The sequence below is a fragment of the Emydura macquarii genome, unplaced genomic scaffold (assembly GCF_026122565.2).
Source record: "Emydura macquarii macquarii isolate MOO-44397 ecotype Brisbane River unplaced genomic scaffold, CSIRO-AGI_Emac_v2 contig_3019, whole genome shotgun sequence".
In the NCBI taxonomy this organism is placed as follows: Eukaryota; Metazoa; Chordata; order Testudines; family Chelidae; genus Emydura; species Emydura macquarii.
In genome coordinates this window covers 2,843,063-2,869,374 of record NW_027133156.1, presented here as the reverse complement: position 1 = coordinate 2,869,374, position 26,312 = coordinate 2,843,063, and the positions used below count along the sequence as shown (strand labels likewise).

Sequence of the window (26,312 nt, the reverse complement as noted above, 5' to 3'; positions counted from 1 at the left end):
TAAAGTATAGCTCACTAGTCTGTAATTCACAGAGTATTCCTGATAGGTAAAATATTTGTTATCCTCCTTCAGTGTCTGTTTTTAGTGAGATTGAATATTTTTGTTAGCAGCTCAGTCACTTGAACCTTAAATTCCTTCAGATCTCTTGAATGAATCCCAGGTTCTAGTGACTTGCTTCTATTTACTTTTCTAGTTTGTTCTTCCCTTTGCCACTTCAGTCTCCAAGAATTCTTCATCTTTTTTACCTGTGAAGAGAAGACCTCTGGGATGAAGACTGATATAAAAATATATTAGAGCAGCGCAGATAAGCTATCTTTCTTCTCAGTTCTCTATGTGCCTTAATGTCCAGCACACCCATTGATTCTTTGCAGGCTTCCTATTCTAGGTGTATTTTGAGAATTTATGATTCTAATGTGCTTATCTGTGTTCTTCTCAAGCCCTTTTACTTCCTATCTTACATTTTTCTTTTCATATTTATCCTTTTCTGTTGGCTTCACTTGAGCTGGATGTCTCTTATTTCTATATCCTGACCATTGAACCATACTGGATTTGTTTTGTTTTCCATGTTTTCCTTTTTTTATTTAGCAGCATGTATATGTCCTATGACTGAATTACTGTATACTCATTATCCTCCATGATTTTCTCAGCCATGTCCCAACTTGATATCTGACTAGTTTATGTGCAGGTAGTTGAACTAACACAGTATTCCTATTCTGTTCAATTTTGTTGCCAGTTTAATCTCAGTGTCATGTATTCACATATTTTCTGATCTTGGAGGCTGTTAGTATGTTTCTACTTGTATTTTTATTTGCGGGTATGTTTCCATACATATTCAGCTGTATAAGCCTCTTCATTCAAAATTTTATCTCAGGGTGTATGAAATCTTTTAGGTTTAGTACTTACTCTCCCACTTTTGTGACCTAATGTCATTCATGTATACCTTAATACATGGCTGTAAATAATCCAGATAATTTTTGTTGTTCCACTACATTTCAGAAATACATATTTCAAAGCTCTGTTCCAATGCAAGTCATTTTAGCTAGTGTATTTATATGTCTCAGCTTCTCTGATACTTTTTATTTTTGACAATAAGTCTATCAGATATACTTTTTTTCAGTGACGTGGTATTTTTCTGGAAAGTATAGACAGTAAGTTCTTTGGGGAAGGTATATTTCCTTCCTTTGACTTATTTTCATATTCAGCAGCAACTACTGCCACATTTCTCTGTCAATTAAAAATATAGGGCATTTTTTCCTGAGCCTTATAATTCGGGAATAATTTCATTTACTTTTTTTTGGGAAGGGTTCAGTGCCATGACTGTGGGCTTTCATTGAGAAAGCATGAAAGAGAGAAACCTGAAAGTGTAGTCTCTTAATTGTTTAGTACAGTTGGATGGACAAATTGGGAAAAGCTGATTGCTCTTGCATTAGGGTCTAAAAGTGAATTGTTTCAAAATAGTGCTACTGGCAGTCCTGTTTGTGGACTTGTGCAGTATATGTATATATGCTATGAAACTTCCTCCTGGGGAAATCCTGGATTTCTGGCAATCTTACTATAGTGTCAGCTTCAATTTGTCTTATTTCCTAAGGAACCTGTCTAAAAGTTGTTTTTGTTTCTTATTGAAAAAGATGGTTCGTCAGATGTACCAGAAACTGTCCTCTGCTAAATTCTTGTGGGAATTTTCTAAGTAGTTATCTGATCATAGATTTTCTTTTAATCTTTAGTTTGGTTACCAGTTGTAATTTATACATAGCTGTGCATAACCCATGCGTTAAGTGAGACTTATGATGAGTGAGACCGTAACTTACTTGTCACGTTATCATGAGATGATGGGCCTGATATAATCCCATTAAACTCTGGAAACATTGCTGTTGTCTCCAATGGGAGCAGAATGAAATGGGCTAGTGACTTTTCATATGTCAATGTTAGCGTTTCCAGTGGAATTAAAATTTTACTTGCATTTCCATGAAATACACAATGTTATTCACTAAGATTAGTGTAAAACATTCTTTTTTCTACTGCAAATGTTTTTAAAACATTCAGTACAGGAAAAAGTCTTATTGAAAAGACTCCTGTGCCAAATCAGTTTATGTATAGAAGTATAGAATATTGTTCTTTTCAGGCCTTTATTGTCTACGGCCAATATGATTTATGGTCCATTGACTGTGGCTATAAAGTTAGGGCAATGTGCCATCCTTTGCCTTGATCCAAAGGCAACCTACCACCTCTCATCAATAAGAATATTGTACAGAGATCATGGGTAGTATAACCTTCGTGTAGTAATTAAGATTTTTAGTTAGTAAATACGTTATTGCATTTAACATCACTCAGGGGGAATTGTGCAGGGTTCTTAAAATTCCACTGTGGCTATTTCTGCACCTTGCTTATATGGCCATCTGCATGCTATTATGACATTTGTGTGCTCATCCTCAGTAATTGTATGGGCGAATTAGGTGTGCAGCTGCATGCACCTAAGCTATTTGAAAGCCTTGCCCTTCACTTTTTTCATAATAAAATTACTTTTCAAACTATACTTTTATATTGTTCCTGTAAGAAGCATTTATATACATATTTGTATTGAATGCAGTCTTACTCATAAATGACAATTATTCAGTTAGCTGTATAAAACTACAGTTGCACATTATCATGAATATTTATACCTTTCATGTACAGACTTCTGTTTCTTTAAACTTTTAGTAGGCATAAAGTTATTTTTTGGTGGCGTAACTCAAGCTCATGTTTTATCTCTTAGGTGTCATAGCCCTTTCTTGGTACCCACCGGGTATGGCTGATGAAAATGGGGAACCTACTGAAGGTTTGGTGCCTATTATTTTGGATAATGCACATAAATACAATCTAAAGGTATAGTAATTTTTAAGCGTTCTTATTCAGTAAATTTCAATCTAAAGTACAGATACATTTTTGTTCATGAATTAGATAATTTGTACTGTTTTAACAGTTGTATTTATTATGGATTTAAACAAACTTAAAGGTTTATTTTTCATGGAAGCGTGGCATGTAGAGAATTTCAGTGAATTCTTAATTGTTTGGCTTTCATGAAACTAGACCCTTTATGTTGATTTTAAGGTGCTTTATCTATGTTCATTCCCTGTTGTGGGTTTTCTTGCCACTTACCTTTTGAAGTAATTGTATAAATATTCTAAGAATTTTAAATTCTCTTATTCTAGAGTTCTAGAATTCTGTACCACTCTGCATATAAAGTTCAGTCCATAGCAACTCCTTAAATAATGTATTTAATTTTAATACTATTAGTGGTCAGTAAAATAATAATCTAAGATAGATAGAATAAACCGCCAGACTTCATTAATTGTAGATTTATGTTTTAAAAAGAGCCCTTTTAAAGATATGTCTGGAGTCATATAATTTGGTTGCTTTTTCATTGAAAAATGATGGAAGCAGTGCTGGTTCATTTTCTACTCTAATAACACAAACTTAAGTTTAAATAAAAATTGGCTTTTTAAAAAGAAAAAGTACCAGAAAACACTAATTTCTACAAGGAGTATTTTAATAACTTAATACTGTACTATGACTGCAACAGCTTTTTAATAACTCTTTAATATGATCCTTTTTTTAAAAAAAAAACCCACAAAGAAACCCTGTATAGACATAATGTACTTGGACATTCATGAGTTAAATGTGGATCCATTCTCACAAATAGTCTGTAGGTTTGTGGAAGCAGTATGTGTTAAGTAACGGAAACTAATTGACTTCTGTAATGATCATTATATACAGCATCTCGACCAATAGATGGTGATGTATCTTTATTGTAGTGTTAAGTCATTATCTTGTGTGTTGTTGTCGTATAGGATCGGTAGTTTGAGTAGGAAGTTAAATTGTGCCTGTGATGCTTCCAATAAATCATAGGATTCTATAAGCAAGTATTACACTTTTTTACAGAGATTCTTTTTTTTTTAATAGGTCTCTGGAGACCTATCTATTCTGAGGAAAAGACTATAGGGAGCTGCCCTAGGTTGTAGAAGAGACTGTGTGGGCAATGCAAATACCATGCTATGTCTAGTTTTATATGGCTACACCTAAAGAAAAGAAAAATGGTTTGTTGTTAAGGCACAAGAACTAAGAACCTCTTCAAACCTCACAACTTTCCATTTCAAGTACAAATGCACTTCTTTGATCTTATCTTTAAAAATAAATGCACATAGCACAGTAAACGTAATGGATAAAATTTTGAAAAGTGCCTAAGTCTTATTTTCAGAAGTGCCTAAGTAACTTTTGAAAATAGGACATAGGCACTTTTGAAAATTTTATTCAGAATTAATAAAATAAAACCAAAAATGATGTTGGATGACGTACATACAGGAACTGGATTTATTTGAGAGAACTCTAAGCAACTTAAAAAAAATGTAGAATGAAAATTGCATCTTAACCTCAACTACAGAGTTTGCAATCAGTAAATGCTGCAGTGGATTAACGGTTGAAAATATATAATGAATAATCAACTCTCTAGTATACATAATAAGTTTTTAATCAATCAGATTTTAAGTGTCCTCATTACTACTATATTTTGCTGTAAATAGATTGATACTGGTTTTACTTGTTATGACCACCTATGGCTAACACCTTTTTCTTCAAGGTGACCTATATGAAGCTTGTCCTTGTAATTCTGCACCTTTGTAGATAATATAGCTGTAGTCTATGTAAATGATTTAAAGATCATCTTTTTTTTAACAGAAAATCATCTTTATGGTGTAACATGTATAAACACTGAGTTTTAGAACATAATGATTTAAGTAAATGTCATGGTCAATTTTTGTTGTAACTGTTTTAAAAAAAAAAAGTGCCTCACCCGGAGTGTACAAGAAATGCTGTCCTAGTCAACTTGTAAAGCAATAACCTGAAATTGCTGAAAGAGTGGAAGAAGAAATGCTAATTGATCAATATTGGGTTTCTCCCGAGACCTCTTTCACTCGGTTCCCCAAGAACTCAGTTCAGTTTCCGTCTTATCACTCAGATTTCTTTATGTGGCATACAGAAAAGCTACTCTGAGTTGATCAGACTCCAGTGTATGGGGTGGATATAGGGCAGTGATTTTCAACTTCTTTTCATTTGTGGACCCTAACATTTTCAAATGGAGGTACAGACCCCTTTGGAAATTCAACCTGTGATCCATGGACCCCTACCATAGAAGTGTGACTGAAAACTGACTGAACAGAATTCAACTGTGACTGTTGCACCTGCTCAGCACAGCATTTGATACAACGTGAGAAAGGTCGCTAAACTGTGGGATTCTGTGGTAATGACAGCACTTCTGGCTTTTGACCTGTAGGTGCGGGTATTCACATACTTTTTATTGATCAAAAAAATGGAATGCCTTTTCTGGGATTTGAAACTTTATTTTCATAGTCACCTTTCGCAGACCTCTTAGACATAATCTGCAGACCCCCAGGAGTCCGGGGACCATAGGTTGAAAACCACTGGTATAGGGCGTATCACACATTCGAAGTTACGCAGCAAAGCTTTTACCTTATATACATTTTTACTAATACTAATAATGCATTCTTAACTATACATTACATCATACATTGCACTATACACTTCATAATTGCCTTGGTTACTTTTCAGGAACTAAACCCTGTGCAGCATGCTCTGTCTATGTGCTGTTCATGTATAACCTAATCTTTAAATCCCAAGTTTATCTTGTCCATTGGCCCTAGCACCAACATGTTCCTGCTTATCGTAGGTATCATAGACATCCTGACTCCAGCATACTGCTTGTTAAGCCCCTATTTACAACTTAACCGTTCATTAACCTTCCTAATCATGCCCACTGAGAAATGAGGTTTTATGTCAAGTTACTTATATTCAGCGAGGCCTACATTCAGATGGCAGTTGTTTATATGTACAACAGGTATTAATGAAAATGAGATACTTGTTCTATGTTTCTAATTTCACATCTCAAATTTTATCTTAAGTAAATTTTATATTAAATCACTTGTACTGGCTCTGTGTTATAGACATGTATAATACTCTGTTGTTATAGCAGCACTTGTAATATTCAATTTTACTGGGTCTATAAGAGAATTTTAAATTAACAAAGAACTTTCAAGTTATCTATTTCCTTATTGTGACTTGAACTTTCCCTTGTTTCCCATTTCCATGTTATTGCTCTCTAAGCATTGATTGCATGTTTTATGAGGATAGTATCAAGCAACTTTCCATTGTGAATAGCTCCATTGTCTTCTGAACATTTCCCTCTCGTCTCATTACTCTTGGTCCCTAGGTTTCTGTTCTGCTATGAACTTTAATTCCTTGTTTCAATTGTAATAGCTACCTGAACCAGTAAGTTTAAAATAATTTTGCGCTTTTGTGCTCCACACAGTAAAGTCTATATAAAGTGTACAAAAGTGAGAGAAGTGTAAATTTAATACATTTTAATTTTTAGATTTTTATTGAGATCTAGGGAATGGGCTATGAGTTAAGACAGATCCATTATAAAATTCCGTGATGTGGGTGTAGTGAATCATGACAGTCAAATTATGTCTTGAATCACAGCTATGGAACAGATAACTTAGCAGCACCATATAACAGCCTTGCTCCACAACTGAAGACACTTCATAAATCCTGAGGCGGCAGCCACCTATAGTATCTGTAGACCTGCACATGAACTTTTAAGGGAGAATTTGAAATTATGACCATCTCTGTTAAGTCCTAAATGTACTGTAATCTATTAAAATAATTAAAATTAAATAAATAAAACCATTAAATGTTTGCTGCTAAAGTCATGTTTGCTGCTAAAGTCAAATCACTGAACTGCTGGAAGTCACTGGGTAAACACCTGGAACCAGAATTTGTTGAAGTTCTAAAGGTTTTTTTGATGGCAGTAGCCTCTTCTGCAGATGCAGAGAATACTTTAATCATTTCAGTTTAAATCGACTAGTTTAGTTCAATGACTAGTTACTTTGTTGTTGAGAAACTGATTGGTAATTGAAAAAGCAAGAAAACTTGTTTTCCTCTTCTGAGCAATAAATAAAAACTGGGTGTGGAGAATGAGATTTATTAGTTCTAAAATCTTGAAGGGCATGGTGACCAGACAGTCAATTCAGTTTTCTAGCTACAGATCATACTTCCTTTGTTTAATAAATCAGTTGTAAATGCAACGTGTTTTGATGAACTTTAATTTTTTTCCTTGTGTATCCAGCACAATTAATTTAGCTATATTTAACTAATAAAAACAATTTTAAACATTTCTGTACATTTTTAAATTAATTCCAATTTCCATCCAAATAGATCTTGACACAAATCATGAGTAAAAAATTAATCATCTTGTAAATAAGAAATTTCATTTATTTTCTAATCTAAAAAGTATAAATATTAAAAATCTGAATAAATGTAAGTTAAGATGTTTAATTTCTTAAATGTGTTTTGTGTAGTTTCCTGGTTAGCAAAAAATATGAAAGTTAGTGTAGAGGCTACATTTAGTCACAAATCAACATATTTTTAATGGTCACTAATCAATGAGAATCAACCTATCTTTAGGAAAATAATTAAAAAGTACAAATACAAGATAAGATTAAAATCAGTAAATAGCTTTGATCTAAATCATTCCACTCTGCAACATAGGGGCCCAGTACTTGTCCTATATTTGCAATCAGTTGAAGTTTTGGGACAAGGTTAATGCAGCATAAGGCTAAGCAAGACCCATAGCTGGGATAAGAGACAGAACCAGACTCACTCTTGTGCTGCTATGTCCCCTTAGCAGCCTCTCATCTATTGTCCATACAGTGGCGGTGGGTCTCTTCTGTCCTTGCATACTAGATCATATTGAACCATAGATTAATGTAGCTATATTGAGCTACTACCAGTTACTGTTTATATAACCTTGGTAATATATCAATACTTTTAAGTACCACATATAGCCCAGTGTTGGTATTACATACATGCTCATAACCCAGAATGTTAAAGCCCTTTATCCAGGTCTAGTATTCTGACTAAATTTTTATTGGTTATCTATGAGATTAGTTCACAGTATGAACTACTGGTGCAAAGTGAGGAACAGGATATGTTGTATTAGCATAAAAACCAGTCAAATAATAGAAAAGACTTAATAAAAAGCCCAAATTTGTGTTGCTGCTACTCATGGGTTCATACTATTTTTGCTAATGAATATGCAGATGAATGTTCATAAATTCTGGTTTCACATTCATACTTTAAATACATTCTGTATCTGTTAGCTATTTGTCATTTTTATGATGTTTATCTAATCAGGGAGAAGAAACAAAACCTATGAACAATCACACATCTTCAGTAGTGCATAGTCAGTAATCAACTTGCAGTCAACCAATAGTCTTAAAATTGCTCATCCAAAATATTTGGTGAAGACTTAGGAAAACCATTAAAAACGTTCTCAACTAACAGGACTATTCACAAATAAATTTGTGAAAAGACCCGTAAATTCCATTTATTTTTTGATTCAGTTAATACTTGTTGAACAGTTCTCTTTAGCAGTAGGAAGTATGAATAATATAATTTGTGTTTTCCCCTCAAGTTTTAACGGATTAAAATTAAAATCAGGACGTTAGCAGAGGAAGGTGTTTGCAGTATCATTGAAATAATTTTTTTCTCAGTACCTATACTCAATGTCTATTTATAGCACAGGGAATTTCATCTTCAATATTATATTTTGTAAGCATCCTTGAACTTTGAATAAGCAAATGATTAGAGTTAAGGATGATAGACTTGTCAATAACTCAGAACCATCATGCAAAAGAAATTATTTTCAATCTAAAGAGAGAAATACAAAGTTATATAACTGTTTTTAGCAGTACCGTTGTCAAATATGATTTGCCTCTTTGTTAGACTGAAGTAAAAAGAATGAAATAATAGGACTATTGAGGGAAAGCTTAACAATTCTAGCAATTTAGTCCAGCAGTGTAAAATCTTTGTAATAGTATCAAATTTCACTTGAGACTAGCTGAATATTGGTTTTATTAAATGCATTCTAGCTTACAAATTGCTTCTGAAAAACTAGCAACATTGATTAATGTAAAGCACTCTTTCTTTTAATTGGGTACTTGAAAACAATAGAGTTTAGTTTGAAATGAGCTGAAGTTTATAGCATAAGTAACTTCATAAGCCCCAACCCTGAAATTCAGAAGTAGCAATATGGTATATTAGATTAAATGTTTATTGTTGTTGATGAACCTATAAAACTCTAAATTAAAGCTAAAGTTCTCACATCCTACATTTTAAAATCTAATTTCTCACTGAAAGCTCTCCTTGGAGAAATATCAGTAACAACTAGAATATATTGTTGTTTAGAAATAGAATATAAAAATCTTTCATCAACTGTAATCAGTTTTTGACATGTAAATAGATAATCTTTTCGTTAAATAGCTTATAATACTCTATATAGTCATATATTTTAGTAAGTTTTTTCAGCGTTCTTATTACTTACAATAGCCAAGAAAAGCAATCTTTTATATAAAAATAATAATAAAGAATAGGTGTATAGTTTTTCTATTCTTTCATAAAATCTGTGTAGTTAATCTTGGAAGTCCAAAATAAAGCGAGTCTGATTGCATTAGTCTTCAGGAACAGTAGTTTTGAATAAATTACATACATAGCATTGTAGAGACTTCTCACAATCCCTCTTCTAAAGCTCTGTTGGTATGTTGGATACTTTTTACATAAATGACACCTTTTATTTTCTGTAATGTTTTATAGTTCATATTGCATTTATTTCATTTTTATTTTACAGGTCACTTTTCATATTGAGCCATACAAAGATCGAGATGATCACAGTATGTACAGTAACATCAAGTACATTGTAGACAAGTAAGTGCTTTCTAAAATGTATGTCTTTGGCATTATCACAAGCTTTTATAGATATTTCTCTTTTATTGTGTGAACTCTTAAACTGTATATAGTATGGCCTGACATTGAGAGAAACAAAAGGAGCTGTTTTGCTCGTAATTGACTGACCTAGAACTCAGATGCAAAGTATGCACATTTTAAAAGTACCGGGACATGAATGTTATATAGAGACACAATTGACAACTACATTTAACGTTTATTCTTCTTCAAGTGGTTACACATGTGCAGTCCACTCTTGGTGTCAGAGCACCCAGCACATAGGCAGCAGAAACCTTTTTCCCCCCAGTGGTACCCACTGGGCAGCTTGAGCTTCCCCTGCTGCTACACACATAGCAGCCCCTACCCCCCCCTTCAGTTCCTTTTTACCACCTGCGACTGTAATTGGAACTATGTTCTATATCGGAACTATATTCTATACCAGAATAGTTGTTTCTCTCAGCCTTTGCAAACATAGCATGTTGTTAGGAGAGATGGTAAGTTTTAGCTATGCTATATAATAAAAAAAAAAGTTTTTTGGACTTTGTGTTTAATTTCCCTGTTTTGGCTTTTTCTGTTCGCGGTACCAGCATATGTCCCGCTCACTGGGTTTCAAATGTTATGCTTCTTGCTCCAGGCTGATGCCAGTGAATGACCTGCACAATAGCTGCTTGAGGTGCTTGGGGGGGGAAGCACAAGAGAAGGACCAGTGCCAGATTTGCAGGGAATTCAATCCTAGGATGAAGAAGGATAGGGAGGGTAGGCTGAAATTCCTGCTGATGGAGGTGGTGCTCAACATCGGAGCTATTCCAGTCTGACTGTATGCCAAGTGCTGCAGCCTCAATGGGAAATGCAGCTTCAGCTTTATCAGAATCCTGGCACTGTTCTTTCTTGCCCATACCAAGGAAGAAATACGAAGCATCCAAAAAGGTACCAGACAGGAGACGTTCTCCACCCTAAATCTGATAAGAGGGTCAAGAAGTAGTCTAAAAGAGGGCACCTGAGACCTAAGCACTCCTCTCCAAACCAGTGCGTAAGTCAGCGCACTCTGGCTCTGCAAGGGTCATTGTCAAGTCTGATGCTGGAAGTGGCACCATTAACTTCTTCGGCAGTGCAACAGATACCAGTTCAGTGCCAACTACCATGAAGGCGTTTGCAGCAGCAAAAATCTGCTCTTCCTCTTGGTGCCAGTGTCTCCTTTCTTACAGAAATCTGGTCCCTCAGCACTGCTGCCACTTCTGCCAGTGATTCAACCTTCAGTACTTCAGTGGCCTGCTTCCGGGACAGGTGGACACTTGGTACCTTCCAAGGGGAAGCCTGTTATGATGGAGTCGCTCTGTTCATTGCCAGGCTCTCGGCACTGGTCCCTGGCACTGACTGGATTGGCCCTGCCATCGTCAAAGGAAGGGAAATCTTCACTGGACTCAGAGGTGGGATCTTAAACCCTGAAGCAGGACCCCCCAGTCTCTGCACAGATCCTCTTTTTCCACCTACCACTATGACCCTTCAGTGGGGCCTGCCGTGGGAATGTGTCCAGGATAATGGGCCCTGCCCTGTATCAGTGGCCATTTTGGAACCCTTGCGGATTTCCCCCAGCTTTCAGATATTCCCCTCAGTGTACATACTCAGGACTTGTCTATGCTTACAATGCTGCAGCAGAGCAGCTGCACCACTGTAGTGCTTAATGAAGCACCTATGCTGACGAGAGCTTTTCCTATCGTCATAAGAATTCCACCTCTGAGAGGTGGTAGTTATATTGACTGTCCCATTGACATAGTGGCCTATGCTGGGAGTTCGGCTGATATAACTGCATCTTTCAGGCATATGGATTTTGAGCAACATATTTATACCATCATAAATTTGTGGTGTAAACCAGGGCTCAGTGCCCACATCTAAAAGCGTTGAGTCTATGCACCAAGTAGCTCCATCCCCAGAGTTCAGCACTGGGCCTGATACCGAGCATCAGCAGGAGGTTCCAGAATAGGAAAACAGCCGATAGAAGAGGGTCTACCTAATTCAGTCTTGGCTTCCTCTTCGCCCTCTCCAGATGTGACTGTTTCATCCAGCACAACTTCACCTCCTCTTGATGCTTTTGAAGTTTATCAGGAGTTATTAAAGAGAGTGGCCGCAGACTTATGTGTACAGGCTGAAGAGATCAGGGAGTCCTCACATTGTCCGGTTGACATGTTATCATCTGTGGGTCCCTCCAGGATAGCTCTGCCAGTTAACATGGTGATATTGGAGTTGATAAAAGCTTTATGGCAGACTTCATCCTCTCTGCTGCTCACCTCTTAAAGGGTGGAAAGAAAGTGCTATGTATCCTTCCAAGGGTTTACCTTTATACTCGCCCACCTCCATGCTCGTTAGTTCTTGCAGCAGATAATGAGAGAGAATGACAAGGATACCAGTCTTCTACCCCCAAATCAAAAGATGCTAAGAGGCAAGACTTATTCGACAGAAAGATTTATTCAACAAGGGAGTTGCAGCTGCATATCGCTAGCCAACAGGCTCTATTGGGACAATATGATTTTAATTCGTAGGATTCCATGGAAAAGTTCAAGGAGCTGTTCTGGAGACTGCTAGGCAGGAGCTCTCTTTCCTGGTCAATGAGGACAGACTGGTCACAAAATCTTTGCTGGAGGCAGGGCTAGATACAGCAGACTCAGCAGCTAGAACCATGGCCTACACAGTGGCCATGCATAGATCATTCTGGCTGCAGTCTTCTGATCTTTCCTCTGAAGTCAAGAGTACTATCCAGGATTTGCCATTCAAGGGTCTTTCTCTCATCTTAAAGCAGAGAGAGACAGCAAGCTTTATGGAGTTAGTAACCGTGAAGTCCTTAGGTCTGTACCACCTGCCCATTCGGGAAGCATTGTCAGCCACTGCAGACGCACCGATATTCCACTCCTCTGCAGGACATATCAAAAAGAGTTTCAGGGGTTATACGGTAGGCTTCCCCCTCCTGCTGCTTTGGCTCCAGCTCTGGGCCCCTCAAAACAATCAAGAATCACAAAGCAGGCATTTTGATAGTCCAGTTGAAGTCAACATACAAGTCTCCATCTCGCCAGACCTGAACTCCTTCGCAAATCGTCTATCCCACTTCGGCAGTGGTTGGTCTCAGATTACTTTGGACCAGTGGGTCTTGAACACTCTGGAAGTGTAATATATTCTCTGTGATGCTGGCAGACCAGGTTCCTGCTCTTGCCAAGGCTGTAGGCATCAGCTGAGCACTAGCCAATTCATAGCTGTAAACCAGACCAGGTCAACTATCTTGAACAATATTAACATACAAGTATTAGACTTATAAGAATGTGTTTAGTGTCTAGACTTTATGGAATGCTTGTAAATTGCTGCATGTCTGAATTTCACTTATAGGTGATATGTAAGTTTTGCTTTATAACTGTAAAAATGCTTGCTCTGAACCTATGAACTCAGTCAGGAGAAATGGGCTTGAAAAAAGGATTATCAAAAATAAATGGGCCATTTGGAACATCGTGATACAGAGACTTGGTTAATGACCCTCTCACCTGTGAAAGTGCTACGTGCAAGAAAATTCATCCCATCGGCTTGAATTCTGGGAGGAGGAAATGAAGATAGTTGACATGAAAAATTTTCATTTCTTTTGCTAGGCTGGAGCTGGGAAACAGAAGCAGAGATCCCTAGGTCAACCCTAAAAGATGTTCAGTGCTGAGAGGTTACTACAACTGTCACCTTTTAGAGCCATAGATTGTAACTCATTTGTGTATATATGTTTCCTGCTTTAACTTGTAAATAATTTTTCATTTATTTTTCCTAGTTAATAAATTCTTAGTTTACTGTAGGATTGGCTACAAGAGTTGTCTTTGGTGTGAGAGCTGAGGTACAAATTGACTGGGGTAAGTGACTGGTCTCTTGAGACTGGAAGCAACCTGAATCTTTTGTGATCTTTGGTGTATGGCAACCAACTATCATGAAGTCTAGCTTGTGTGGGTGGTGAGATAGACTGGAATGTCCAAGGGGACTGTCTGTGACTCCATGTTATGACTGTTACAGTGCTTCCGGAGTTCACATTTGTTACTGGGTTAGTGAAATCTAATTATAGAACACACAACCAGTTTGGGGTGTCTGCCCTGCTTTTTGACAGTCTACCCGAGGTTGGCACTCATGCTCATGTGCCACTCCAGATAGTGTGACACACTTCAGCTTGCCTCTATCCCTCTCTCCCCACCCTCCCTCCCTGTCTCTCTTCAGGGATCACTCTCATGAGAAACTCCTTATCGAGGAAGTTCATTTGGGAACCATAGAGGAGGTTCCAAGTGGTCTCAGAGGGAAGGTATTTTATTTCCTGATATTTCCTAATCCCAAAAATGAAGAGGGGTCTCAGACCAATTTTAGACCTGCATCATCTTAACAAATTCTTAAAAAGGATAAAGCTTCATGTGGCCCTCTAGCTTCTATTATCCCTTCCCTGGGTCCCAGGGACTGGTATGCCGTGCTTGACTTAAAGGATTCCTACTTCCGTGTGACAATCAATCAAGTTCCCAGAAAGTACCTCCGATTTCTAGTAAGGCAAAATCATTACCAGGTCCCTGCACTATCTTTCGGTCTGTCAACATCTCCTAGGTTCTTTACAATGGTCCTGGCAATAGTAGCTGCATTCCTCTGAAGATTGGGAGTGGAGGTTTGCCCCAACCTAGAAGACTGGCTTGCCATTTGGAGCAGCCTTTGACATGTGCAAAGCATTGTTGCCCTGATCCACTCAACGTTCAGGTATCTGGGACTGTTGATCAACACAGAAAAATCTCTCTTCTCCCCGGTCCAGAGGATAGAATGTATAGAGGCTGTATGGGACTCATCTCATGCCAAGGCCTTTCTTCTGCTCTCCAGGTTCCAGGCAGTCTGATCAATTGTTATAGATTTGAAGGCTCACCTAGTCACAACTGCACAAAATTGTTTGAGGCTTCTGGGTCACATGGCCTTTTATATCTGAAAGCTCAATACACCAGACAGCGACTCAGAACTCTGCAGGGTTGGCCAGCATTGATCTATTTGCTTACACTAGATGGTAAAGTGCCCTCCCATGTCTTCACTTCCCTAGATTCGTGGACAGATCCAGCCATGGCATTCCATTTGCTTGCCCACAACTCACTTTGACGCTAATGACAGATGCTTCGACTCTGGGATGGGGAGCCCACCTGGCTTCTTTACAAATGCAGGGTCTGTGGTCCTCTAAGTTCTTAGCTTTATACATCACTTTCAGAGAACAGACAGTTGTCAGAATGGTATGCCAGGTATTTCTGTCAGAGATTGGCAACGCAGCCTGTTAATCCTCACAGACAACACAGCGGCAAAGTTTTACCTCAACAAGCAGAGGAGACCCCACTTTTCTCCGCTCTGTCAAGAAGCAACTGTCCTCTGGGAGCTCTGTGTAGCCAACTCAATAGAGCTAGAAGCATCTTACCTCCCGGGCATACAGGACAACTTAGTAGACCACCTGAGCAGATAGTTTGTCACCATGAGTAGTCTCCTCACTCTTCACATGTGGCCATGTACATCTTCCATTGGTGGTGGTTTGCCTGTGTGGACCAGTTTGCGACAAAGTCCAACAGAAAGTGTCAGCAGTTCTGCTCTCCACAGGGTCACAGCCCAGGTTCCGTAACAGCTGCCCTTTTTATTGATGTGGGCAGGCAGGCTCCTCTATGCTTTCCCACCAGTCCCACTCATTCACAGGGTATTACTAAAGATAAGACAGGACCAGGCCAGAGTCATGTTTACAGCTCCAGCATGGGCCCATCAGCACTGGTTCTCCACTCTCCTGGCGCTGTCAGTGAAACCTCCAGTTTCATTTCTATTAGACTTGTCCCTAATCTCCCAAAATCACAGTTGCCTACTCCACCTGAACCAGCAGTCCCTTCTTTTATCTGTGTGGATGCTCTACAAGCAGACAGTAGAGAGCAGGCTTTCTTGAAGGGTGGTTTGGGTGGTCTTGCTAAATAGTAGAAAGCCTTCTACAAGAGCTACTTACCTTGCTAAATTGAGGGGTTTCTCTATCTAGTCTCATCAGTATGGGGTATCACAACCCGTTCTTCAGTTCAACATATACTGGACTACTTATACCTAAAACACCAAGATTTGGCAGTTAGTTCCATCAAAATACATCTGACTGCTATTTCATCATTCCATCTGAAATGGACAGTTGCTCTATTTTCTTCAGTGACATGTCCCTAAAGTTTTTAAAAGGCTTAGTCAGATTATATCATCAAGTGCAAGACCCCATTTCCCTACATTATCTAAACTTACGGGCCCACCCTTCTGAGCCGTTGGCTTACCTGCTCATTGCTACATCTAGCAATGAAAATAGAATCTTTGGTGGCCATTATTTTGGCTAGAAGAGTAGAGGAACTGCAGGCATTAATGTCAGGACCTTTTTTAAGGACAAGGTTTACCCATGTCCTCATCCAAAATGTGTCCCAATGGTGGTTTCCTCTTTCCATGTCAACCAGCCAAAGTATTTGCCTGTGTTCTACCCAAAACCACATTCAATCAGCAAGGAAGAGCATTTGCATATGTTAGATGTCAGAAGAGTCTTGTTGTTTCACTTGGACAGAACCAGTCACTTTCTTAAATTCTCCCAGTTGTTTGTAGCAGTCACAGACAGAGTTAGAAGTCAGTCTTCACCCAGAGAATTTCTTTTTCTGGATTGCATCCTGCTGTGCATGTACTACGACATGGCTAATGTTGCTCCAGCTGACAGTCACAGCTCATTTGGTGAGGTCATAGTCAGCCCCAGCAGCCTTTCTGGCACAAGTTCCAGTTGCAGACATTTGTAGAGCGTCAGCCTGGTCCTCGGTCCTCATGTTTACCTCCCACTATACTGTGGCTTAGGACTCCAGAGATGATACTAGAGTGGGACTAGTTGCTCTCCAATCTTTATTGAAATAGGTGCCGATCCCTTCTCCTGTGTTACAGCTTGTGAGTCATCAAGAATGGAATGCACGTGTGCATTTACTTGAAGAAAAAAACTGCTACTAACCTGTTCCATACCTGTTGTTTGAAATGTGTTGCACACGTCCATTCTATGACCTGCCCTCCTACCCCTCTTCATCAGAGTTATGGCAAGAGAGAACTGAGGGGGCTTGGGGCGACTCTACACTTTATACCTGCATGCAGTGGTGTGCAGGAGGAGCTTGAGCCACCCAACAGGTACCACTGAGAGAAAAAGATTCTGATGGCTGTGCACTGGGCACACTGATGCCAAGAGTGGAATGGTTATGTGCAACACATCTTGAGGAACAACAGTTACGGAACCAGGTTAGTAACCATTTTTTATCACCTGCTTCATGATGCCTCAGACTGACACTTCTAACTGTTTTTATTTAAGTTTTTAAACACTTGTATATTTTTTATTTAAAAAAAAAAACCACTTCTTAGGATGATAGGTTGCCAGATAAACTTCTAATGGGCAGAATCATACCTTTAAATTCAATTTGACCTGAGAGTTGGAGACATTTTTGAAAGCTACTAGTGTTTGTTTTTGTTTTTTGTTTTGTTCCTGTCACTTAGAGTATCTTTCATATTGATTCAGCGAATTAATATTTTGCCATTGAGAGGAAAGTGATAGTAAGACTTGACACTAAAAAGTTATGCTGTTGATAATTATCTCTTTGCTGTAATAGTATGTAAGTTTCCAGCATATGTATGGTTAAAAATATATTCGAATAACCACAGTACTGAATTAAATTCATCCTGAAAAACATGAAGTTTTAAAATTCCTCAAAAGTCCTCAGTTCAGTATGTGAAGGATTCTCTCCTAACTGTCATATTATTTATGAATATTTACCATAGTTCTTGTTTGCTTTATAGATATGGAGGCCATCCAGCCTTTTACAGGCATAAGACCAGCACAGGCAGAACACTCCCCATGTTTTATGTTTATGATTCTTATGTAACAATCCCTGAAGTATGGGCAAATCTATTAACTGTTTCTGGATCCCAGAGCATTCGAAATACACAGTATGATGGATTATTCATTGCACTTCTAGTGGAAGAAAAACACAAACATGAAATCCACAGAAGTGGTTTTGATGGAATTTATACATACTTTGCCACCAATGGCTTTTCTTATGGCTCATCTCATCAGAATTGGCCAAGTCTAAAAGCCTTTTGTGACAGCAACAACTTAATGTTCATTCCAAGTGTGGGGCCAGGATACATTGACACCAGCATCCGACCATGGAACAATCACAACACCCGCAACCGTGTTAATGGGAAGTATTATGAGACTGCTTTCAGTGCAGCACTTTTGGTGCGACCAGAAATTATTTCCATCACATCTTTCAATGAGTGGCATGAAGGGACTCAGATTGAAAAAGCTGTTCCCAAGAGAACTGGACAGGTAACTTACCTGAATTACAAACCCCATAAACCAACTATGTATCTGGAGCTCACTCACAAGTGGTCTGAGAAATACAGTAAGGAAAAAGAACAATGGCTTTTGTAAGATGCTGTTGCCCTTGTTTGTAAATACATTTAGTCCATCTCAGAGGTGGAAATGCACTGGGAGTTCTAATTCAGACACCTGAAGATGTCTTTTATCGTGAATATGCTTTAAAAAAAATTTAAGCTTTGAATGTAGTATGCACTATTACCGTACCTCTGTTAGAATGAACTTTGACTCCCTTTAGGGGGTAAAATAATAGTGAGCAATATTGGCATCTCTAGCTTATTGAATGTTGAAATTGGAGAATGTTTTGTGAAATGCTAGAAACTTTTTATTCATCGTCTGTATGTAAAGATTACAGAAACTCTGCCTGGAGTAATTCATAGGTGACTCAAGTAGAGTGAGACAGAATTTAGCATAGTTACATTTATTGTCTTTAGCTATATAGTTGTGTTTCAGATTTGAATACTACTGTGATTACAATTTTGTCTCGATAGTTTTTCAGAGAATAAATATTTGTGGTGCATGAAGAAACATCAATTGTTATATACTTGTACACCTTGTAGCAGGCAGAGAGTTTACTTTAACATTTGACTTGTCTGTGGTAAAAACACCAAGAATGGTGTGAAATTTGTTCTGAAATTTACAGCTTTTAAAGCTTTTGGTTTCAAATAATTCATGAAAGCTTGTTAGTTTAAATCCAGATTAGTTTTGTATTTGGATTTTGCATTCTGTATTTTTGTAACTGTGGAGTATCAACAAAAATGCATTGAGATCTTCTACTAATTAGATTAAAAATAAAGGAATAACAGTAACTAAAACAACGGGGGGAAGTATCTGAGTGATGAAATTGCTCAAAATAAGAAAAATCTGATTCTTAAACAAGACTTTCTTTAATGTTTACCAGGGATAGACTTTTTTATTAATGATTACAGACCTAGATCCAGTGTTTGGAAAAAGTTGAAAGAATTAGAAGTTACATAAATATTTATTAGTCCTACAATTGATGCATTTTCTTGAGCAGTCTGTGTTACATGATTTTAGCAGGACATGGCCTTCAGCCACTAGAATGAATGTGTCTATTACTATTTGAAATCTGAGATCTCAGATTTTCAGACAGTTCATTGATTTCCTGCATTACTGAAGATATCAGCTACTAAAATCATGTCAGAATTCAGGTGAGGAGAAAATAAAGCAAGATAGTAATTGAGTGATGATGTTCTTATTATATTTCATAGTGTGCCATGGTTAGAAATGAGTGCTTAATACTGTTTGAAAGCTGAGATTCTCAGGTTTCAAATGTTATAAGTCATTCATTTGTAGCCCTGGTTGTTTCTGAGACACTGCTCTATGTCTAGCAAAGCTTTTTTGGCACTTTCCCACTACTGAATAGAGCAAATCCCCAAACGAGGACCAATAGGGGTTTCAATATTTTGTTTTACAGTTGTGATGAATTTGAGTACTTTGGCAAGAACTTAATCTGTAGCAAAGTATAATTGCTTTGTATTTTATTTTATATATTTATACTTATTTTTAGGCCCTGATCCTGCATTGTGATTCACATGTGAACTGCCATTGGAGTCCCATTGACTTTAATAGGGTTTCGTGCAGGCACAGTAATCTGTCCATGTAGTCTCAGTGCAGGATTGTAAAAGTTACTGTTTTTTCTGACATGTGTTTAAATTTAATCTTAATGACATGGTACTGCTGATATTTGTTAGTGATCTGCTAATATGAAAGAAGGAAGGGTTGACCTGGAGCTTGTCTTCATAGAATAAAGACAGTTTTCACTAATCTTAACATGCAGAGAAACTGTCATTTTTAAATGACTGAGTGCTGAAATGCTTTAACTGTATTATATATCCACGATGGCAAATTGCATGTCAGATTTCATTTCAATTTATTTAAATGGCTTTATCAGTAAGCCCCAAACATCATAGGCATGGAAATTTCAACTTATTTTTAACTATCATAGGTCTACTATACTAAAGTGAACGTACAGGACCATATTTTCAGCTACAGCTCAGAAGTGTGGGGTGCAGCTTACAAAAGGGGTTGCAGAGGAGCCATTTGTGGTTCCCAGTGGTAGAATCAGTTCTGTTCTTGTTGGGTCCCTATTGTAGTATAGAGCAGCCTCAAGATGCTCGCTCTCAGAGTTGTTCCATAAACTGGGGGTTTACAAAGGTATAGGTATGCACTGGCATAAAAGGGTAAGCCCCCTGTGCTAGGAGCATGGAAACAGGGTGGTGTAGGTGGTACCTCTATGCCACATACGCAATGGGTAGGTGTGGCCTTTATAAAGCAGTTTTGTGAGAGTAGAGTGCTGTAAAGCTGCCCTAATAGATCTGAAAGCTGGGCCCACAGCATTAAATGAAGGCAGGAGTGTAAATAAAAAAGGCAGGGTGAGAAAAAAGAGTATCTGTTGCCCTGCACCTTGTGTAGTCTTTTATACCAGGGTAGAGTGAGTGTAAAATTCTACTAAATGAGAATAACAAATGCCCTCGTGTGACTACACAAAATACAGGATAGGGAAAAGTTCCAGAGGGGTAGCCGCGTTAGTCTGTATACAGCAAAAACAACAAATGTCCTGTAGCACTTTAAAACTAACAAATTTCTGCAGGCGTAAGCTTTCCTGGGCTGCAGGATAGAGAGAATATGTCCGGAAGTGTGACAAGCAATAATCTTGGATCCTATCCTGCATTCCATGCATACCCATTGAAGATGAGTTTGGGTCTGCAAGGAATGCAGGGTTGTTTCCCTTTTGTGTCTTGAGAAGTGAGGAGTAGCTTCAACATGCCTGAGAAATGCTTATCTTGACCGCTGCAGCACATCTGGTGAAGATGCTCTATGCTGACGAGAGTTCTCTCCCATGGGCATAATAAAACCACCTCTGCGAGAGGCGGTAGCTATGTCTGTGGGAGAAGCTTTCCATGCCAGCTTATATTGATGTAACTTATGTCACTCAGGCGTGTGGTTTATTCACACCACTGGGCGACATAGCTTATGCCAACATAATCTATAGTGTAGACATAGCCTAATATGTAGTCTGGGATGTTACAGTGCACCTTCAATGTTGTATTCTGTTAAATTATATCTTCTAAATATTTTGCACTTTCAGAGTTCATTTCTAAGGATCTCAAAATGCTTTTTCAAAGTAGGTTAGTTGTATTTTTATTTTTCAGATGGATAAACTGAGATATAGATGATTAAGTGACTTGACCATAGTCGCACAGTGAATCAGTGACAGTGTAGAATATAGAGCAGGTATCAACTCCTCGCCCCCATTCTAACCACTGCCACACAGCCTCTGTGTTAAGGAAACTAATGTATGCACTTTTAGTATCAGTTTCTTAAATAACTATACCTATTTGTTTTTGTTTTTTAATTTACTTTTCTTTAAAGTATTTACAAGCCAGAGAATCCAAAACAGCTTCAGTTATTTCATCATTTCTAGCTTTCCAGCTCTCATCAACTTAAACGGATGCTCATGCTTCCTCCAAAATGAACTAGGAAAGGCTCAAACCATTAGTACTTCTTCTGAAGTAAGAGGTTTCAAAGAGAGGCAGTCTCTAACTTCTTTATTCAAGTTTTTTTCAGCTATAGGTCCTTTTTCATCTCTTGTTTACTGCTTCCTAGCACTTTTTGGACAGTTTGCGTTCAACTTTTGGTTGCCTGTTTTTTCCCCACAAACAGCATTTCCTCTTCAGATTTGACTGCTATAGTCCTTCCAGTTTATTTTGGTTATAGAATCCTGTGAAATTATTGTAATCCCACACAAGTGAGGATATTGTTCTCTCATGTGGGGAAAAAATGCTTCTTACAATGACTTTGCAGTGGAGGCACATAACAGCACTGGAGGGCAGATATAAAAAAAATATTTAGCTGCTTGAAGATGCAGATAGGTTGCCTAGTAGGATTTTGAAAAGCACGTAGGCACCTAATGCCCATTGTAATCAAAATCCCACAACCTTTTTAAAATCTGGGCCTAACTGAACTGTCTGAGTAGGAAAGTATCAAAATTTGGAATTAATTTGAGACTTCTATATAGAGTAGATGAAGTGGCAGCATCAGAGTCCCAAAACACCTCCTGCTGTTCTTGGAAGCAGCAAATATCCGTGTCTTGATATATATAGTGTTTGTTTTGAGGGGTAGAGGAGCTGCCTTTTATTTTCTAGTAGGAGTAGAGAACATCTCAATAAAATTGGGTTGAGGGGAGAAGACTTCTGCAAACACAGTGAACCTAATTTCTTCAAAACATCTAAGCAATCAACAACCCAAGAGTTAAATGTCCTTGAAAAGAGATTGGAGTGTTTGTATTTTTAAGTCTTTAGGAATGGCTATCTTTGGGGTATGTTCAGCTAAAAGTCAGAATTTTGGTTGCAGATCTTAAATATGATCCAGGTAAGAATCTTGATACACTTTCTCACTATATTTATGAACCTAGACTCTGGACTTTGACAGTATCCTCCACCTTTCCCCAACTCTAATTCAAAACACATTGTGATATAATTGACATTAAAATTTTTATAGTTGTAGGTAACTAAGTTTGCCATAGTTTTCACAATAGGTAATACTGCATTAATGTTAATTAGGCAAAAATAAAAACTGTAAAGATTATTAATGGAGATCACTCCATTATATTATACTTGTGCTTACATAGAAATGCTTAAAATCATTGATGACATACTACTGAGCAATCATGCCTAGGGAAAACAATGATGACAATATGCAGGAAAATGCTCTCCAAGGCCAAGTAGCAATGTCTCTGCAGCCAGATAATTCATTTGTAAAATAAATGCTATGAAGGCCCTGTAAATTCAATTGTAGACTTCAGTTTCTGACAGTTAGGCACAGATAAGTTTTTGATCTACTTATCTATTATTTCCATAAGCTGTATCTGAACTGAAGCTTAGTCCATTCCCTGTATTCTCAGAACCTTTGCCTATATCGTACAGGTTTGAAAAAGTTGTTTTGCTTTTCTTTCCAAGTGAAAGAGCATATCCATCTATTTTCCAAATGCTTTTAACCCCTTGTAGCTAGCTGTTATCCTCCTGTGAATGCACAGCTTCTATCTTGGATCAGTTTTATTTGTAGAATTCCATTGTCTTTCAGTGCCAATATTCTGTCACAAACTTAACAAGTTTTGGAACAGAAGAGTCCTTAGTGTCTTTCACCATGAAATTCAATAAACACTGTATAAGTAGTATATACTTGTATATTACATACCTTTTTTATAGTCTTTTGCATGGGTTTTGTGATGTTTCACAGGAAAATATATTGTAGATAGAGCTTTTGTTGCTGTTGATAGGAAATAGAGACGAGTTCGACACATTTATGCACTTAGACAAGTAAATTTACTTTTTGGTGTCAGGCTCATGCAGAACTTATGTATTTACTTAATAAAGTGAGACACTTTTTTTTGTTTGTTTTTAATAAAAAAGTCCTCCATATATTCCATTTGAGATAAAGCAAACTATTACAGTATCTAGAAGAATTAGTTCTGGTCCTTTTATTTATAAAGTTCTAACTTTCTACCATAATCCATGTTAAACAATTCAGTAACCCATCTCAATCTTTTATTCCTTTATTTTTGTGAACCTCCTAAAATATTGTCATAATCTGTTACTTCTGTCCAGATTTAAATCTTAAATCTTAAATCTGTTTTTAAAGTAAATTTATTTCTAAGAATTCCTATATAGTTCCAACATAACCTACTTGTTACAATATTTTGTAAGTGTGTGTTTATTATATGTATATTATAAACAAAACATACGTCTCATGAATTTTACATAATGTGTTTTTAGGATTTTTTTGTGGATATAAATATTTCATTGTGAGCAGTGGACGGAACTTAAATAGGTTACACTTTAGATGTTTTTATTTTCCTACCTGGCTGTGGTGGAAATGTATTACTAACGTGTCCTGATTCTGTCACCCTTATTCAGGGTACTACTCTGTGTATGAGATTTGTGGTACAATCTAGCTCATAGCAAGTCACTGAGTACACCGTGTTTTCATTTATAATTATGTTTACAAAAAACTTAAATATTACTTAAAAGTTGAATGTTTTCATGAACAATAACTGTGTGCCAAAAATGCCATGGTCCTTCCAATAGAGTGTGTGATAGTAGCAACCTCTAGGCAGTAACAGTGTAGAAAGTGATTTTTCTATCAAATTGAGGTATCTTATGTGAGTCAATGCAATATCTAACATGGCATATTGGTTCTTTCAATGACCTGTCTGCTGATCTAATTTGTATATAAAGGAGATTGGGTCACCAAAATTATTACTTATTCAGCTACCATGTGCCAATCAATTTCTACTTTGTAAGCCAGTGCAACATCTAATGAAAGACCGAAAAAGTTAATAGTGATGCAGGACTTCTGTTAGTTCAAATCCATTAAAAATAGTGGGTCAGATTCTTATGTTTTTAAGTAGGCAAAACTTCCACTGAAATTACATTTAAACCAGTAAAAAGCTTTCTCTATAGGGCACAACTCAGAAAAATACCCACAGGCCTTTGAAAAAATAACACAGGAGGTACCATGTTTAAAATGAAAACTTAAATTCTACCTTTTTCACATTTTGGTTAAAGTGGTAAAAGGAAGAAACACATATGCACTTATATAAGAGAAAAGCATAATAGCAATAATAACCCAGTCTTAAGGCAGAAGGGTTTATGGCCATTTTGCTTGAAGGAGAAAACTGGGATCAGGCCCATAATCTAGTTGCTAGATTCTCAAGATACATTGTCCTATACCAGTTAAAAAGCAGCAAGAAATATAAGTGCACCACTTGTACTAGTTCTTGAGGGGAAACCTACCTGTAAGTAAACCCATGGTTGGAAAATATCTTGTTCAAATATTTATAATATATATCACTAATCACTGTAGTAAAGTAGATGTATTCTAGTAAGAAACTACTGAGTTAAAATGTAATGTACTCATTCTTTGCTACATGTTTCTATATATGGTCTAAGGTATTTTAAAGCCTAGAATAGTTTCTTGTTGCACTTCAATTTGTTGACCCCTAAAATTTCAGTGACTTACCACTGCTGTTAATGTAGAATATTTTGCTATTCAGTGTTTAATTTACTATACTCTAAAGAAATGCTATGCATGTCTCAGGAAATGTAAAATTTAATCAAATACAAAATGTGCTTGAAATTGTAAAATTATATTAAGTACTTTATTATGTAATTGTCATTCTAAGAGGAGACTGTAAATGATTTTTAGCAGTTTTGGTAAATAAAATACCTTACAATGTTTTGTGTAATTTAATGAAAATATGGTACTAAAAACTGGTGAGAAAACTGATTTGCTCTTTTGTTTAAATTTTCCATCCACCTCTTACACTTAATGTGGGATTCATGTTCAATACATCTTTTTCCTGTGAAACACAATGAAGACAGTTGTCATAATGTAACATGTTTAATTTTTTTCAGCAGGATATCAAGGGAAAAAGACAGCAGTTTTGCAAGAAACAGGTATAGATACAGCCAGAACAGCTGAATCTATTCCCAAATGATCAATATTTATTTAGTGTTTTGTTTTGTTCTCAATTTATAAAAGTGTTTGTAAAAATTAAAAATACAGACCAGAAACTTACTAGGTCAAAGAGCTCCAAAAGAGTACTTCAAACTCCATCTAAATGAATTCTTACACGGACACATGTCTCAAAGAGCCTCAGTTACTGCACATGGTGAGTAACCCCTTATCGTCTAAATAATCTATCCCCCTATTCAGACTCCTTCACTCTTTTTCTTTAAAAGTCTAGGGAATGTAGATGGGCTGTAAAGTAATTATCTCCTGCAGGTTATCAAACAGGTTGTTTTCAGACCAAGGGGTAAGTGCCTTTCAGAATGGAGGACCCATCTCATAAGAGAACTCTGCCAAGGCCATCCTTTCATTTAAAGCAGTAAAGATACTCAGCTGATCACAGTTGCTTCACTATTGCACAAGAACAGAGAGTCTCTGAGGTAGTCAGAACTGAGGCAAGATAGAACTTTATATGTCAAAACAAACATTTCAAATTTCATCAAAAAATCAATTAGAAATCAATTGG

At 37.2% G+C, this 26,312-nt stretch overlaps 1 protein-coding gene across 3 annotated transcripts in view; it reads left to right on the top strand.

The window, feature by feature from the left end:
- The window catches only part of MANEA (mannosidase endo-alpha), a 32,438-nt gene extending 6,874 nt beyond the window's left edge, over positions 1 to 25,564 (top strand). For all 3 annotated transcript variants that reach the window (XM_067529995.1, XM_067529996.1, XM_067529994.1), the window contains 3 exons: positions 2,753 to 2,862; positions 9,737 to 9,813; positions 17,671 to 25,564. In XM_067529995.1, coding sequence (XP_067386096.1) covers positions 2,753 to 2,862; positions 9,737 to 9,813; positions 17,671 to 18,307 — 824 coding nt within the window. In that variant the 3' untranslated portion in view covers positions 18,308 to 25,564. The remainder of the gene's footprint in view (positions 1 to 2,752; positions 2,863 to 9,736; positions 9,814 to 17,670) is intronic.
- Positions 25,565 to 26,312: the final 748 nt, after the last annotated feature.